The 19,059-nt window shown below is 36.2% G+C and overlaps 1 protein-coding gene across 5 annotated transcripts in view; it reads left to right on the forward strand.

Moving 5' to 3' along the window:
- The window catches only part of GABRG1 (gamma-aminobutyric acid type A receptor subunit gamma1), a 63,311-nt gene extending 48,356 nt beyond the window's left edge, over positions 1 to 14,955 (forward strand). For 4 of the 5 annotated variants that reach the window (XM_064652910.1, XM_064652908.1, XM_064652907.1 and 1 more), the window contains 2 exons: positions 107 to 318; positions 5,226 to 8,154. In XM_064652910.1, the coding sequence (XP_064508980.1) occupies positions 107 to 318; positions 5,226 to 5,504 (491 nt within the window). In that variant the 3' untranslated portion in view covers positions 5,505 to 8,154. Of the gene's footprint in view, positions 1 to 106; positions 319 to 5,225; positions 11,920 to 12,204 lie in introns of those variants that run through there. The other variant, XR_010430177.1, reaches the window with a different exon arrangement.
- The last annotated feature ends 4,104 nt before the right edge of the window (positions 14,956 to 19,059 follow it).

Here is a 19,059-nt window from a genome sequence, read left to right on the forward strand (position 1 = left end):
TCAATGAATTAAGGGCTAATTTAATGATTTTTTTTCTTACACTATGGTTAAATTACTTATACATTTCCTCTTCCTGCTTTTTTTTCTCTCTTTCTTTCTCAAACAGGCATCACAACGGTGCTGACCATGACAACACTGAGTACAATTGCCAGAAAGTCACTCCCAAAGGTTTCCTATGTGACAGCAATGGACCTTTTTGTCTCAGTTTGTTTCATTTTTGTGTTTGCTGCCTTGATGGAATATGGCACCTTGCATTACTTTACCAGCAATAGAAAAGGGGACAAAGGAAAACAAAAGAAGGCAAAATCTAAGCCATCAGTAAGTTTAGTTGAACAAGAAAAAAAAAAAAAAAGAAATACAGAATGCTTCTTGTTGCAGCATTCATTTTGGAGAGACTGGTTCTTGAGTAGAAAAGCTAACGTTCAAAGATAATTAACACTAATATTTATTTTGTAATTTTTTTACAGTTGGGGGTTTGTACTTATTTTCTGTAAATACTACTAATGAGCAAGAGTTTTAAAACATTTCACTCTTATGTGAATAAGAATGCATCAGCCTAAGATGGAGAGCGGTTTGATATAATACTCCATGCCCTTGTTGCTTCTAGAGCTGCCCATGGGGCTTGTGCCCATGGAGATGGTTCTGTCTGGGCACAGAGCTTCTAAAAACAGCACCTGGCAATGAACCAGAGAAAAGACCGTAGCAGTAAAGATAATGTAAATGGACTGAAGGTGTGAGGATTTCTTTGGATCTGCATCACCTAACTTGGGTCTTAGAAAGGTTTGCAAAGGAAAAAATGCTTATTATCGGTCAGTATTCTGGCTTCTTTCCACTAGAGAAATTCTACCTTAACTCTTTTAAAAATTTGCTTCCATGTTTCTTCCTGGTTAAATGAACTTTCTGCTTTTACAAGTTGATGTCCATATGGTGTAAATCCCCACATGTCTCAGGATCAAGCATTATTCAGTTTTAAGAGGCTTTCTGTTTCTGCAGTAAGGATACTGGAATTTCCAAAGAATCTATTGTCAGGAGCTAGTACAAATATTTAAAGGTAGTCTTTAAGCTAAGAAAACATGGAGATAAGTCCATTAAATAGCTTATCCATTTGAACATTAGTCTTAATATCTGAGGATTGATTGTAGTCATTTTACAGAGAGAATAAGAACAAGGACAATGTTGTAAATCCCCCTTCCAGATCATTTCCATCAAAGCAAGCAGGAGCGTAGATGAATCATAATGCTAGTTGTCTTTTCTGGATGAAGGCTGAATACCACCTGTGTAAGATGAAACAGAAATTGATATGAAATTACAGAAGCCCGGATATAGAAATACAAAACTCCTATTATGCTATATCCATTCTGCAACTCCTGTCAGGAAGAACTGGTGCACCCATTCTGAGCAGCACTGTTGTGGGAAACTCTTATGGATGCACTGAGGGGCTGCTAGGGCTTAATGCCAGGGAAATGAGAGCCCTTAGGTTTCATATGGTGAGCTGATCAAAGTGGGTTAGCTGTGTTTTTAGGACAAGGCTACTGGTGAAGGGTTAGTACTGCCCTGTGCTGCCTTGTTCAGACATTGCTGTGATCCTCAGGGAATCCAGCACAGACAAGAGAACAGGAAAATGGAAACCTCAAACCTCCTTCCTGTTAGTGGTACAAACAAATGTGAGCACAATGGAAGGGGCAGAACAGAGGCTTTGGCAAGGGCCACAGCTGAGCAATGATGGTAAAAGGTAACAGAGGCTGAAGAATGTGGGGGCTTCCCAGCGTTAGCACAGCAGATTCAATTTCAGGTTGCTGTTGCCATGAGGTCTCAACAACACTCAGTGAGCACAATGCTGAATAGGTCTACTTTCAGCATGCACAAGGCAGAGAAGAGGAAGATGGGAGGAAGTATTGGTTTACCCAAATGAGGGAGATATTAAAGATTAGCTGCTGACAAATCAAAAGACTTTGAAGTAATTTGCAAGTACACTCATTTGAATGGAGTAATGACACTTTCCAGAATCTGTTCACACATCAGCCGTTAGTGCAATAATCTGCCAAGTGCTTTGATATTTCCAGTGCATATGAAAATTTAAAATGTAGAGTTATGATGAGATAGAAACTATGAAATTTATTGAATAAATAGCTGGAATTTGAACTAAGACTAAAATTAGCAATATAATGCTCAAAATACTGTTTAGTTGTGGTTTACTGGGTTCTTAAAGCATGCTTTTTATTTCTAAGTATTTGAAAAAAAAAATCTTTTCACACAGAATACTTTAAACATGTTTCAGCATGTTATGGCTATGAGACCATACTAGATACAGAAATTACGCTAAAAAAAGAAAGAATTAAAGTTAATATACTTAGATGCAAGGATTCTAATTTGGTAAATAGGGGGGGTTTGGTGATGTTTTATAAAAAAACATAAAATTTCTTATTCCAAATAAAACAAATAAAGAAGCCGTCTGATTAGTTAATGAGAAGTCATACAATTACAAATCCTTTACTTATTTCATCCCCCTTTACTTTTGTCAAAGACTTCTATTAATTATTTTTCTCTTGTAGTTTTGGGTTTGTAAGTCAAAGAAACAATTTAATTTAAAAAGTCCGTTTAATTTCTTTTGAAAAGTTCTCATTTACAGGTGTTTTTTGCTTGGAAAACTTGCCTTGTATAGATCTTCTATTTCTACTGCAAAATGCAATAAAAGCCTATTATTCTAGGAACTAATGCCAATAAGGCACAATAAATGATCTTGTGAAAAAAATGGTGAGATTTTACAAATGATTACAGCAGTTTTATCTTAGAACATATGTGTTGGCATCATTCAAGAAAGGTAGTATAAATTGGCTTATGCAAATTCACATTAGTAAAGATAATGAGTTTGGGCAGGAAAGATTAAACTTAATTAGTTGTGGATCTTGTTCTGATCATCATTTCAGCTGAAGTGAATGCATCACCTTAGCTGATCTCCACAGACAATAGCTTTCTTTTGTACATGTATTAGTGTTATTGCAGAATAATTGTGGTTTGATCCTATCAGAATGGATTATAAATTCTTGCCATGATACATGATGTTTTATCTACAATGTCAGTAGGCATGTACATAAAAAATCAGCATGTATTACTGTGGGTGTTTTGTTGGTTTTTTTTTTAAGTCTCTGCCAATAGATATAATTTTCTTGTGAGGTCTTTTTTCTTCTTTTCACTCGCATTGCCTCTTCCTTACATGCATTTTATATATTTCCTCTAGGTGGTTAAGCCTATAACATGACCGTGTCTGTCACTCTCAAGCTACCTCTTCAAACCTGTAATTCAGTAGCCACCTTCAGTCTGTGCAGGTGACATGAGCAATGAAAAGCAGTACTGTAATTTTTTTCTTCTCCCATGGTGTTTCTGAGTTGGGGATTCCTGTTTTACCCCAGCTGTAGGAACAACTCATGCCATGAATCTTACATGGGCAGAACAAACAGTCAAAAAATTCTTGTAATGCCAGAGTAGGTGTGAATCAGAAATAAGCATCTTTCCCTATTTGTCTTCAATAGAATAATAATTTTTTTCAGTAAAAAAAAATTCAACTTACTTTTTATGTTTTATAAAAGTAAGCCCTGTTTGCAATACCTAAAATTAGGATAGAAGTATGTAACTCCTGTTTGTTAGTATTGTCAGTATTTTATCATACCTGAAAAGAATAATGAGGTCCTTTAGGATGATAATTAGCTCCCTAGGTCATCATGTCTAATAAGTATTGAAGCAGCAGTCTGTGTGAAATTTTCTCTGGTAAAGACACTTATTAAATAATGCTGTTTGAAAACATGGTGGATACTGCACTGCATTAACATCATCCCTTGGGATGTTGGGTAAAATGCCCGTGCAGTAATAGAATGCCTCCTTAACAATGTGTAGAGATCTGTGTACTGGCCAAAGCAATTCTCATGAAATGGGACAGCAGATATGAAGTGTATCAAGAAGCTAAATTATGTGGCTTCCCACTTTTCATTTTTTCATAGATTTGCATTGCCTATCGTGTAATTGGTTAAGAGAACTTATTCTTTACACTTAAATACCCAGTTAGATCTTCTCACTGCATCCTTTCCTGCTGTATTTATTCCTTACATGACAAAATATGAAGATGGTAGAAAAGAGAAAGACAGGGTAAGAGTAATGTTATTGTAACCCCTCTCTTTGGTCTGAAGATTTTAGAAGACATACCAAAGATGGGACAGGGAAAGGGGGAGGAAAGTTGAAAGGAAGAGGATTATGGAGTAGCTTGAAAAGGCCATGAGATTTAGAAAGAGGAAAGAAAAGGATAGAGAAAGAGAATGTCTTCTGAAACATTCAGGAAAACACGGATGATAAGTAAAGGACTGTGTAGAAACAAAATAATAAAAGAGGGAAAGGAGGATTGTGTTAGTGGATGTAAAAGGAAGATGGAAAGGCAAAAGTCACAAGAAAGGGAATAGCAAACACTGTATGTACTTGGTAATAAGGCACTCAGATTTTTTTCTATGAGAATTATTAACATCTATTACACTGTTTTTGTCAGATTGCAAAAGAGTTGTTGTGCCCACAGAAAAATGAAAGTAAGAATTAAGAGCTGAACTAATCAGTTTCAGTGACTTGAGTGACATTCTCTTAAGGACTTGTGCCTTGGATTATAAAGGTAGGGGAATATTGTTTAAGGATGTAACATCAGAGGATTAGATGACATAACCTTATGTGTTTCAGTCTGTTAAACTTCACCACTGGTGCTGTACATATCCCATTAGCTTTTTTCTGTTTTTGAAAATGTAGTTTCCAGAAACATATCCAGTCTCATTCCAAACGTTCCAAATGATAGGAGGACCATCATTCCTTTGGTAGTGATGATTATAGATAGCTTGTGGACTTGTGACCCAATTGTCAAGCAGTGACTGACTTCAAAATGTTTGTCTGTGTTGTATAGATGGGTTCAACTAACTCTGTCTATGTAACTAATTATCTACTATTCCCAAATTACAGCACAACCCAGTTTTCACTGTGGCAGGTGAAAATCATTCATGATCTTTTGCCTTCATGAGCTAATTATATATAGCAGTTCATAATTTGCTGTTTTCTTTAATACTAGAATTTCTGTATATTAGAATTTCTGTGTATTGTACTGAGCATGATTATGATGCTGTGGAAAGCCTATGGAATTATTTAATATGAGGATAAAAATGCACAAAACTGTATTTTTCTTTTTTTTTTTTTTTCTTAAGAAACCACCTGCAATCGCTGTTCGACCTGGATCAACGCTAATTCCAATTAATAACATTAATCATCTCCCTGAACGTGATGATGATTATGGATATGAGTGCCTTGAAGGAAAAGACTGTGCTAGCTTCTTTTGTTGTTTTGAAGACTGCCGCACAGGATCTTGGCGAGAAGGAAGAATACACATCCGTATTGCAAAAATTGACTCCTATTCTCGAATATTCTTTCCTACTGCCTTTGCATTATTCAATCTTGTTTATTGGATTGGCTATCTTTATCTATAAATTTCAGATTTGACAAACTCAGAAAAAAATTCTAATTGAATAGTCATTAATACTTTTAACTGAGCAATCAAAAATTAGAGTTGGTCCAAAATTACTTAAATTGTAATGCTTTAAAAATTCGAAACAATGAGAGGAAATATGATGATGTAGTCTCCCTCTTGTGATCAACTATAGAACTGATGGTGGTATTTTGAAGAGAAAATTTAAAAATAAGATTTATCTTTCCTTAACACACATACACAGTTTTTTCCAGCTATAAGAAAATGCAGAGTCAAGAGGCTATGTTATTTAACTGGACAGTTCTACATAAGCTTTCAGTTTTAATCCTTAACGATAATGCAGAAGGATTTTTGTAGCATCTCTTACACCTTACAAAGAAAGCCTTAATAAAGTGGGATTAGTTAGTCTCATCCGTTTCATCCATAAGGTGATGATTTTATTAATCCCTGATTTTAAAAAGTTGAAATGTAACATTTCCCTTTTCAATCTGCAGTATTTTAAAAAGCATGATTAAGTCATAATTAATCAATTCAGATTTATACAGAATGCAAATGTTAGAGCAGCAAGAAATGGATATATCAAAACATCCAGGGGTAATTCTGAGCTTGTCTTATCCTGACTGTTGATAGAGGCTTTTGGCTTTCAGCCTTAGATTACGTTTATGTCTGTGCTTAATCTCCTGTTACTTCACTGTTGTGAGTTCCCAGAAGTTGTGCAAGAGGGCTACAACTTTCAAAAATTCTTACCCAGCTGCCATTGCTTGCTGATTTAATGGAAAACAGACTGGTGTTGGCTGAGATTCTGAGCATTAAACACAGCACTCTTCACATCCTCTCATTTGTCTGATTCATACTCAGTGCCAGAGAAAAATGCATACCTCTACTTTTGGCAGAATTTGTATCAGCAGAGTTTGGAAAACCTGTAACAGCGTTGTAGTCACCGTACTCAAAGCCACTGTGTTAAATCTCCAGTCTTGAGAGTGTAGTGTGTGATCTGCTCCACTGTGCATATAGTATGATTCTGTTTGTTACTGCAGATGCTGCTCACTGAGCCAAAGCCAAGTGGTATTAATTTACTGAGCCTGTGGTATGGATTGCTGGGTAATTACCTTCTTGGTATTAGTTTCTTTCTAATGGATAAGTCATGTTATGGAGAGGGAGTTAAAATATCCTTATTCATTGCAGATCCTTCTCCATTGATGCATCCCCCCAAAAAATCATAGGACCAGTTCTTCATCCTTTCTGTGGTCAGAGCTTTTCATCACTTTGGTAGCAATTCTTCAGTAGTAGCCTTTCTGGACTGCCTTCTCTGTGTTGACTGTTGCTGACTGGCAGCATTTGGTATCTCATTTCTATTTCTAAATCCATTGTCTTCATTATGGAAAAGTGCAGTCTTTCCTCCATTCTCGAAAAGGAACCAGTCTCAAGTGAGCTTGCAAAAATCACTGTAAAATGAAGATATACATTAACTAAAAGTCAGCATTACACCGAAGACCTTACAGATCTTTAAAGAGGATTAATGGGATTAGCATTTGGCTGTAGGTAAGGATGTTCAGTACTAAAGATAAAGACATGATTAATAGCTAAGAATAGATAATGTTATATGAAAAGCCCACTCCCAATATTTCTGTTAAATGTGCTCCCTCCTCTGAATTTCTCAGAAAAGATTAATGTATATTTATATTCTAGTTTGTACCAGGCATAATAAGATATGATATGCAATATGCATTTCAGAGGAAATGCTACTGTGGTGTTCAACCCCAAAGTGTAATAGAAAATGCAAGACTGTGCAGTCATACTGAAAAGAAGAGTGAAAGAAGATCCAATTTTAATGAAAACTTTATTTCAGTATTTAGCTGATGAAATATAGGAGTGGTTGAGAGAATCTGAAAGCCCACTCTCAAGGATGGCTGACATTGTTTGTTGTGTGACCTTTCTGAGTACCAACTTCTGACTGGTAGACTAAGCATAGCAATGTGGCATGATTATCAGCTCTGATTTGCTATAATTTATTGGTTTTTAGAGTCTCACTTTCAGAAAATGTTCAGTCCAATGGAAATATGTCAGTTTTAATTCCATAATGTAATTTGATGCTTTTTGACAGCACATTAAACACATTCTTCTGTAGGAGGTATGAAGGTGGCGTCAGCAGCACGTTGGATGTGTACTTGAAAAGTAGTCAGCTTGCTATACAATACAAGATATAGATTTTGTGAGCCCCTGAGTTTCATTAATTCACCTTTAAACAAAAGAAACTTGAAAGAACTTGGCACTTCACAAGAGGAAATACAAATTTCACAGCCTGCTCTTCTCTGGCACATCTAGTTAGCTTTTTCTATTCATGTGGTTGTCAGTTGCCAGTCAGCCTCCAGTGACTGAATTGGAGAACAGAAAACATCCAGAATTGGCAAGGGATGGATAAGAAGCCTTTCATCTCTAATTTCTATGAAACAATGTAATGGAGTATTAAACCTATTGAATGTTATGGCTGTTTGGCTTATGGATACACTTGCTTCTGTCTGTTGACAAACTTTTCTGTGTACTTCATTTGTTTCTGATGAAATAATTTTAGTTTCCCATAGTACTGCGAGTGCAAATAGAAACGGAATGTAGTGAACTGTAACATGGCATGTAATAAATGTGTTATTTTAGTCCTATGTGTTTTCTTTCTAATCTGCATGTAAGCACTTGATTCCCAGAAATCTAAGTAATACTCAAAAAAATGGCAAGGAACAGACAGTATAATTACTTGGACCTAGATGCTGCAATCATTTTTCAAACTTACGCAGATAAAAGTTTGTTTACTGTTAGCTGGGATCATAGTATTTTGGAGTCATATTATTCTGACCATCATTGCATAAGCACATGCTTAAACCTAGTCCTAGTCAGTACTGTTATTAGACCAGAATTCAGAAAAGTGAGTGCTTATGTACTGTCATAAATAGTGATGCTATCGTGAATTGAGGCCATTAACACATGCTTAATTTGCACTAATTTCAATAATGAGTGTTCAGTAGCTTAAATAATTGAACACTAAGGATGTGAACCAGAGCCTTTTTCAGTAAGAGATTTTCTCACTGAAAGAGGGGGACTTAAGAGGAGAAATTGCCATAAAGGTAGAGAGGCGAAAAATTCTGGGGAAACTGTTTTATACTGCACCTATCTTAGGCATTTCTTGAAATGTATTTTTCAAAAAAGAGATTTTTCCTTGATATTTCTGTATTAGTGTTTACCACTTGTCTGTTTAAGTAGTGAGTACAGATCAGCGTGTTATTTTTTGGTAAGGTTCTGTCTATGATTGTACCTCACTGATCTTCAGTGCATGTCTTTTGTGTCTGAATGAATCTTTTTATGTAGTGGCAGTGCAACCAAAGCATGAGCTCTGGGTAACGCATTTTATATTCACATGTTGATATGCTTCAAAGACTTTAACCTTATCCAGTTTTCTGACATTCAGAGATATGGGATTGTGTAAGACTTTGAAGGAGAATCACCTCCAACATGGTTTTTATAATTTTCTGTTGTTTATCTGGTATGATAGTAAAAACAGTTGTTTAAAATTGATATATGAAATGTGCTTTGTAATTTGTGAACACCTTTAACCTTACAAATGAAAACCCAACAGGAGGAGTCTGGATTTAAATATCTATTTGCCTAAAGTAAAACATGTTTTCTCAATTGTATTGGTCATCATTTCAGTTTACTGTTTCCAAATAGCTGAGAACTAGGGCAAATAAATTTTTTAAAAAATTGATTGTTAATGTAATTATTTTTAAAAAATTGATCGTAGTTTCAGTTATACATTAGATATGATCTTTTATGTTTGTGAACCAATACTGTATTTTTTAGTCATTATAATAGATACAGAAAATAGAAACTAATGTAGAATTCCTCAGCTGAAAAACAAAAAACCAGGAATTAGAAATAATTACTGTGCTTTCATTCCTGAAAAAGCTCAGTGATGTCCACATGCCCCAATGAATTTGCTGACAGGGGGGAGAGACTGACTTAGACAGAGAGGTAGAATAGTCTCCAGGCTGTAGAAAAGGCCTTTGCATTGGTTCATGCCGTGGATTTGCTACCCAAGTGGTTCAAACTGAGGAAAGTGATCTTTGGCTTCTGATTCATTTCTATCAGAAACAGTAGTTCTAATGCTGTGTTACCAGATGAATCAAAACCTGAAAAATCATCTTAGTAAGTTAGTGTTTCAGCCAGATTGGTGGGATCATCTGACTGAAGCTGCAAGACTATGACGAAATTTTGCTCCAAGACAGGTGATGGGAGCTTGCAGCTAGAGGCAAAAGGATGTCTTCTTATGATAGGCATATTTCATTCAGCTGAAAATCTGCTCTGAAAACTGGTGAGGAAGAAAGGAAAAGATGGGATAAGGTAAAGATTGATGGTGGCAGTGATCCCAGAATCAAGTTGCATGGAACTGAGCGAGTTATATTTAGTTAATAGATTTCTCAGTAGAATTTGTGATAATGCTCTTGATTTCACTGCAACATAATTAAGTACTTTTAATATTAAAAAAAAGAAGAAAATACTGTGCATTTCCTATACATTAATTACAGACTGAATGAGCAATAAAAAGTTGTCTTGAGTGATCATAATGTCAGACAGAAAAACAGAGATCAGGTTAGATCAGCAAAAGATCATCTTTTTTCCTCCTTTTTTTATTAATGATAAACTATTTTTAAAATTAAGGAGTACTAATTCTCGGAAAGGCCTAGTGCCCAGGTGTCTACACTGCTGTAAGTCCCTTTGAGGGCTAAAAAAATTTGGGAATGGAAACTTGTCTCAGACTGCTTTCAGTCATTGAATCAGAGAGTGGGTAAGGTGGATTATGATCATGCCAGGCATGAACTAGGATAGCTGGTGTACCCCAGGGAGATTGGTAACAGTTTCTGGTTAAAAGGGTGATTTCTGCCTGAGAGACTATAATCTTCCCTTCAGAAGATGGATCTGTGCTGTTATTTCCAGAATGATGGAAAAGCATCCCTGTCCTTAATGTTTGTCTTTGCACAGGCACAGATTCATTGAGATGATTGTCCTGCTATGAAACTCTGAGGTATTCCCCATGTAGAGTATAGGAGAAGAGTTTTGGTTGCACTCCTGGGCAAGGTCTCTAAATCGTGTCATAAGGCTCAGTATTGTGGTTCTTGAGCTGCCTTTTGGATCTGTTACAATGCTAGTGAAAAGTCAGTAAATAATAAACTTTCGATTTTACTTACTGGTAAATCTCAGTGGGAAAGCCAGAGAACTAACAAAGGCTTTAGAGGAAATCTTAGGAGACAAGAGAGTGGCTAAAAGTGATATAGCCCTTTTTACCACAGATGGGTCTTGTTCACTAGCAATATATTGTTTCTAAAAAAACTGTAAAAGCTTCATGGTATTTTAAGGGGGAAAAAGATATGTAAAATTCTCATTCCCCTTCCCACTGACAAAACGTGCTTTGCCTGCAGATTTTGCTTATGGTACATCAACATCACTTGAGCTGTGTAAGGAGAGCTACGGGGATGTAAGATGACCTGTAAACTGTTCTACCTTGTTCTTTCTCAGTTCCTTTTCTTAGTCAAGAAAAAAGAGGTTCAGAAGAGTAGGCGTGTGGCATGTGTAAATGAGGACAATTTTGCTACTGACAACAGAGGCTGAGTCCCACTATCTGACAGAATTGAGAGGGATGAAACTCTGCTTGCAGTAATAAGGCTTCTCTTTTGTAATTCTTTGTAGAAGCTACTTTTCCATACATCGCTGCATGCCTACCTGAGACTCAAAAATGTTTCAGGTTGGAAGCAATTCTTTTATGTGTTTCTGGCTTCACAGAATGATCTTTACCATAAGGGTTTGAGCCTTGCTGAATTCAAAAAGAAAGGTTTCTTCTTGAAGTTTCCTTGTCCAGGCATTGCAGGTAGGAGATGTCTTGCTGCCAAACATTGGAAAAGTGATTTTCAGTTGATCCTGCTGAAAAGGCGCTGTAGGGTGGCATTGGGATTCCTTCGTCATTTAGACTTCAGAAGGTTAAATTCTGTTAACAGCAATGACCAGTACTGCCTGAACAGAAGATAAATTACTTTTGCCAATTAAATATTTCTAAACAAACCCCAAAACTGTCACTGTGGGTAGGAAATGAGGATGAGTCATTATTTCACTTCAAGTGTATATTTCCCCTTGAATTGTTTTTCCTTCTTAGGAAGATGGCATATAGGAGTCTTTTGACTTGTGAAATACATAGAAAATAGATGATGGTAATTTTAAACAGGCAAAGTCATGTTAGTCCCTCTGCCTCCTGATGACATAGGAGCAGTAACAACGAAGGCACTTGCCCTAGGGCTCAGATTTTCCAAGGCAGATAAATGTGGACATTTGTATATTCATAGACCCAGTATTAGTATATGATCTATGTTCATGCTTTAGTAATTTAAAAAAAGCTTTAATGATTTTTGCTAATATAGACTCGCACCGCTGCGACCCGGGTTCAATTCCCGGCCCCCCGGGCAGCTGGAGCTCGTCAGCCTTGTATGGCAATCCAGCTACGTCCTGGGGACCTCACTGCCACTGTCCAAGCTTTGCTCGGCCCCGGCAGATGAACCTCAGGATTAAAGGGTGGGCTCAGTTCAGCGCACGCTGTGTCTCACCTAAAAAATCCACTGCGCAGGCTCGAAGGGTTTATGACCCTTCCCAAATCTTCGCTTGCGAAGACTGGCCATTATATTTATAATGATTTTTGCATCTTCACAGTATCCTTTATATTTCTCACTCTTGTCCACTGTGAATGCTTAGACTTTTTGTCTGAACATGAAAGGTTACGTCATTTTACCTTTAGATACAGTTTCAGTTGCTACAGAATATAAATACTTCCTTAAATGAAAATGAGGAATCAGAATCTGGCAACCTCATGGTGATTCTTATACTGAAAAATCTAATATTTATTTTTAATTACCATTTCAATTAAACAAATAATGCTGCTATAGTTTGCATTCCCCTTCATTGACATTTTATAAACAATTAAAATTCATGGTCTAAACCCAGAATTTAGAGAAATATCCTTCAAAAATAACACTCGTTGATTTGTTATGTCTCTCTGTGTTTATTATATTGAATTTCCAGTATTCAAATACACTCCTAATGCAAATCTCTATCTTGGCATCTACAGGTACACACAGTGTTTCAGTGACTCAGACTTTGCCCCTTACTAGTACTTTTTTTTTTTTCATTCAGTATTTAAAAAAATGCTGGTATTTTTAACTGCCTAAGTGAACATTCATGCAATGCATTTAATTTGATAGTGTTTTGGCACCAGTGGACAATGTTGCAAGATTATGCATCAGTGTTCCTTTTGAAGTTATTTATTAATGCCCTTGTGGATAACTTACTGCAAGAAATACAGAACATTAAGATAAGCCTTGTAACTCTCTGTGCAGCTTCTAAGGTTTATATATAAAATACATGATATTGATGCAAATTTATTCTTCCATTTCAGTTTTCCTTCCAGAAACCTCCTCAATTGGGCTAATATTATTATTATAAGTGTGCTGATATTTACAGTTCTGCTCAGTTTTTTGGTACTTTTCCAATAGCCTTGGAATGTAGCCATCCATTATTATATTCAATTACCTAGAAACAGTGAGGTATCCTCACAGGATTTTAATGTGATTAAGCCATGGCTTCTTCAACCTCTCCTAAAATACAGTCTTTTGTGTGCAGTACCAAAACTAAAGCGTTTTTAGGTATCAAATTGATTGTTACCTGCTTCTCAGTTTTGACAGTATCTGTGTGCTTGGTTAGAGTGAAACACTGATATCAACATTTTTATATTTGACAACAATATTAATAAGTATGGCTGAACCAGAAGACTTCAGAGGTGATAAACAGATGATGTTCTTGGCTAAATCCTATATATATAAGACTTTGTGAGTGTGATAGAAATTATAATGGCAATGACAATGACATACGTATATATATCCATATGTAGACTGGAAAGCAAGATATGAAAACTTTTATATATACATCAGCTTCTGATTGTCATTTTAACAAGCTTCCACCCCCCGTAAAAATTGTGTTCTAAATGTGACCACAATGGTCCTAAGAAAACCATTTAAATTTGCACAGTAAGAATGTAGAAGTGATTCAGAAGCCTGAAATAATTATGGTTCCATTTGATGGGTCTTGTAGATTCATTTTTAATTTAACTCCTTTTTACTGAGGAAGAAAGAATACAAATGCTGTGGTTGAGATAGACATGGTTATCACTAAAGGTAAGTAAAAATATCCTCAGTTGATTTATATATATATATATACACCTATATATTGGTAGAAGCAAATTTCTTTAGTGCTGAGGAAGTTGCTGTGATTGCATTTGCAGAGTAGATGGATTCTGCTTTATATTTTCAGAACTCTGTTGGTACCATGGTAAAAGATTGACTCAGAGTTTAACATTTCTTAGTATACTCTTAGTTTTTGGATGCCTCATTTTCTTTTGTACAGTTTAAGACATGAATGAAAAAGACCTACTTTTCAAATGTTTAACCCTTTCTAAAAATTATCCCTTGAGCTTTCAGTTTAGAGTACTCCAAAACTGATTAACTACGCATCACTGATAAGGTTTTAAATAAACTAGATTGCTTAAGAATAGTGCAGAAAGTTCAAATATGGTTCAAGGCTAGAAATTCGTAGCCTTTTGTGGGATTTTTCAATTTATTTTCTTAAGTTTCTTGAGAGCTGGGGAGATAAAAAACAAATGGAGGGATTTCACCCTGTAGTTTTGTTTTATTTTGTTTTCAGCAGTATAACTCATGTAGAATAGTCCATCAGCTGCTAAAAGGTGATTTTAGTAGAGGTAAAATGAGGCTTTGAGACTGATAACAGAAATAATATTAAGAGAGTCAGAAAGGAAGTGTTCGTGGCACTCATTATCAGAAGGGGCTTGGTTGCACAAGGCTTTGGAAACAGAATTTCTGAAGTAAGATTATGGGAGAGAGCCGGATTATAAGGATTTCTAGAAAAAAACCAAAATTTCAGAAATCTCTTGCCAGGAGAAGACTCATAGTGGTTTGATGGATAGGTTTTAGAGTTCATTACTCTAATGTGAATGTTGATGTCTATTGAATTTTCATGTAAATGTTGCACTAGTCCTTGTGCGTTGAATGGAAATGGGCTTGCACCCTGGTGCATGGTTCATACAGATGTTTCTGAGATGTAATCTGTAATCTTCTAAATGTAAAAATCTGAAAGCCATAGTCTTAAAAAATAAAAATAAATTAAAAACTCATCATGTGTTCTGTGCAAAACGAACAGTTTAGATGTTTGTGCTCTGATGTCTCTTAAACTGATAAGAATCAAGAGAGTTTCAACACTGAACTTTGTAAAGCAGTTGTAATGCATTGTTTTTACTGTATCTGCTGTGAAGTTGATTAGTTACACTGAAAAAATAAATAGTGCCTGGTTACTTACTTTATTTTGTTATTTATTTTCTACATGCCATACATTCTGTTCTCTTTAAGACTGTGACGATAATGGTCATTCTGGGGAAAGTAGTTTCATACACTGCTTTGATAGAGAGCAATGTCTTTATTTGCTTTCATTCTCTTCCTTCCCCCCTTCTTTCCCCTCCTCTTTCCTTCCTTTGATAATAATGTAAATAGAACATTATTCATGTCATAGAAATAAAGCTCTGGAGCTAAAATCCCACTTTTATCAGCCATTTTGGTTGGGACCAGTTTTATAGCTAATAGATGTCCTGCTTGTTACTGCCAGGAGAGGTGGACCTGCTCTCCCGCATAACCCTTTCACTCCTGTCAGCTCTAGTGCTTGGCTAATCCCGCTCTCTTTCCACTTCCAGAATGCCTCATGGCCATCATGTGTGGCTCCCTCTTCTTTGTCCTGTCATTTTAGAAAAAATTGTAACATGTGCCACAGGTAAAGGAGCAGAGCTTTTGCTGAAAGCAAATATCTGGGGGGAAATCACTCCTCATTAGTTTCCTCAAATACGTTCTATTCTTTGACCTTACTGTCCTGCTGGAGGATCTGCCTGTAAGCATCACCTTCCTCATGTAGTCAGTCCCACAAAATGTTTTTAATTCATTCTAAATGAATTAAATTCCACTGAGTGTGGAAAGGTGATGAAGGAGGGATACAGTTAACACAAAAACCCTGGGAAAGGGGTCAAAGATGTTTTAAGTCTCTGATAGTTCTGGAAAATGCAACAGATTTCTGCACTTTTAAACGTCCTTTTCAGATTAAAGTTAGGGATCCCAGCAATACCTACATTCCCTTTAGCATTGTATGTTCTTTTTCCCTGGTAACTACCTCCAATATTGTCTTGCCAGCTGTTACTTAAATTATTAAGATTACTTAAGGTATAATACAATCTATTTATGGTTGGTTTTTTTTTTTTTTTCAAACTTTTTATGTCCTGTTCATTGTATGAACAGTAAAAAGAACTCTGGTATTTCATAACACCAAACCTCTGAGTGCATAATGTTCAGAATGGCTTTTTAGGTCAAAAGAATCAAACCTCTAGCTTCCACAGTACTAAAGTAGTTGATGATTGTAGGAATTAAGGAAAACCTTTATATACAGACTGCAAAGTAAAATCTGTCATCTATATTTTTAAGGAAAACATTTTTCGTCATTATTGTCAATAGGGTGAATTTCAGCAATACATGCCTGCAAGGAGCTAAAATGAATTCATTTCTCATGGATCAGATATACCAGAGTATATTATTTTCTACAAAACTGAGACTGCTAAGACTTGGGGTGGCACAAGCCTTGCTGACTAAAATGACTGTCAGTGCAGAACCAGAATAGGGGAGTAAATTTTTAAGAGTTCTCAACTACTTTATTCTATTAATATCTAATATTACTTACTACTTTGTAAGAATTAGTAAAAAAAAGTAATTGTATTTCTTAGTAATATTAAATTCTATTATTTGCTAGTAATGTCTGTAGTAGGAATTGAAGAGCTCTTCTAAAATGTGTACTATGACCTCAAAGTGTGCAAATGAAACCTGTGGATACTAAAAAATCCTAGACAAAAGAAGCAACTGCTACTTTTCAAATTAGAAGGTAAAGCTGTCCCTGCACTCCCTCTGCCCTAAGGTTTCATGTGAAGGAATAATCCAGTCAATGTGCCCTGAGACTGCCAACAGAGCTTCCCTTGGTAAGGGTGATGTTGGTGATGCTCTCACTTCTGTTGGGAAGGGGACTATGAACACTAAGTCATATCACAGAGACCAGTGAGCAGCCAGCATATGGTAACAGCTTTCAGACCCGAACTAGCTAAGGTTAGGTACATACTGGCAACTGAAAATTTTCCTGATCAGTTGCCAGTCCCTGGGGGATTGTGTCAGCTCCGGTGCTGCTCTTATGTTTTCTCATGTATTCCTTCCTGTGAGAAACACCACCTCAGATTTCTTTATCCCTTCTTCTTGTTTCAAGCATTGGCTACCAGCTTCTCATAACTTTCCTCAGTAAACCTGTTTTTTGCTTCTTTTCCTTGCATTATAAATCACTACGTTTCCTAACCTTTCATTGTACTGTCCATCTTTTTACCTGTTTCTGAAACTTTGTTTTCTTACTTTCTATGTAGTGCTGGGTTAATTCACACATTCACAGACAAGAATTGTGGAAGGTGAGAAATGATTACTGTGAAAGTGATGTTGATGTAAGAAATGAGATGTTTCCTCCGCACACACCACTAGAAGTCTTATGATGCAGTAGATCAGCCTGCTGCTGTCTGAAGAAGCCCTCAGAGATTTTGTCATCATCAGTTTTTTATCATCTGATAAGAAATGGTAAATAAGCAGTAGATCTTTCTTAACACTCTCTCAAGGATGTCTTGAAACAAAAGGGACCAAACATCCTTGAGAATTATTTTTATTTGGGTTGTTTGTTACATGGTCCTGCTGTTAAGGTCAATGGGCTCTCAGCAACAGAGCCTTCAAAGCTGGTTGGGCTCCTGAAGGCATTTTCCCTATGATACATTTAGATGGGTAATCTGGCAAAAATTCAAATAGTTCACTAAGCTTCCTACCAACAATAGGTAAAAAAATAGGGACACTGATGCCTCAACAATGACCTTATCTCCCTGCTCCTAACTGTTATTTATCATAGAGACCACTACAAGAAGCCCTAACTTAAAACTGATGCTGATTGAAGTCTTAAGACTTGGAATTTAAGTTCTCCTTTTCCTTTTAAATTCTCCTTTTCCTCTACTGATGCTGAATCTGCATGACTCAAATATTATCTGTTTTATTTGAAATAAGTTGTTTCTCTATGCCTCAGTTTCTATCCATAAGATGTTAATGATGCTACTCATGAAGCTGTTAAAATTAACACTGAATTGATGAAGGCAAAGCACTCAGCTTTTCTTGTAAAGAAGGACCTGTCAACAAACTGAAGCAAATGATGGTTTTGACCTTCAATTCTGAGAAGGAAACATATGCATCTCTTTAGTCAGAACTATACTGGTTGATTAAGGACAGGTGATAGTTCTGTTCTTGGAACTTCCCTACTAATACAAGTATTTTTTATGGAAATATTAAAAGGTAAATAAAATAGTAATTAATGAAGACAGATCCTCATAACTCAGCAATCAGGCTTCACCTCAGGAAGTAACAGAGGAGCAGAGCTATCTGGCCGGTACATTCTAAATCTGAATTCTCTCCGGAAAGAGGTGTGAAACTAGGAACTGTGATATCTTTTTGCTGTTATTAATGATAATACACAATAGCAATTTTATCCTGCTTATCTATTGACTGTTTTGGGTCTATTGCTGATAACAAAGCACGCTATCTTAATGCCGGTTTTATTTGTAGTTTGTCCTACAGGCAGTATTGGAAGACTCTAAGACCTTCATAGTTGCAGTAAATTAAGTTGTAGTCACGAGTACAGCTCAGCACTGCCTAAGGTCTGAATGAGTGAGGAAAAAAATGTGTCAGAGAATAAATGAAGTTAATAGCAAAGTTTAATCTGTGTAGTAGGACTGCTGATCTAATTTTATTTAAAAGTTGACAGGACCAGAGTCTCAGTGTAAGGCAGTATTGCTCCTCTGCAATCAGTAGAACTAATTTGCAGCTCAGTGACCAAAATTATTTTATAACTAAGAGCTGTACGTATTACCACCAGTGTTTTGCACCAAAGAAGTACTGGATTTGGAATTACAGCCTTCTCATCACATAGTGAAGTCGTAGTGAGATCACACAGTCATCATTCAGATTGTCAGTCAGTGTCCAGCACTGCTCTCATCAGAAGTTACTACTTGTTCAATGCAGTCAGTTGCACTGAGTATGTACGTTTGTGACTTAACAACAGAGTCATCTTTACTGAGAATTGAGTTTGATTCCCTGTATATGAAATTTCTACAGCAACGTGCAAAAGGGCTTTGAAATATTATTTGTTAAAATGCCTTCTTTCATGTAGCATTTGTTAGGTTAGAGATTTGTTGCTGCCTTCTGATAACCCAGAGTGCTTTAAAACCCTAACATAATTATCGAACTAAATGGGAAAATCTTGTTACAGACAACCTTCACATTTCCCAGCAGCAACAATGAAGA

This window comes from Pseudopipra pipra, chromosome 4 (assembly GCF_036250125.1).
Source record: "Pseudopipra pipra isolate bDixPip1 chromosome 4, bDixPip1.hap1, whole genome shotgun sequence".
Taxonomy (NCBI): Eukaryota; Metazoa; Chordata; class Aves; order Passeriformes; family Pipridae; genus Pseudopipra; species Pseudopipra pipra.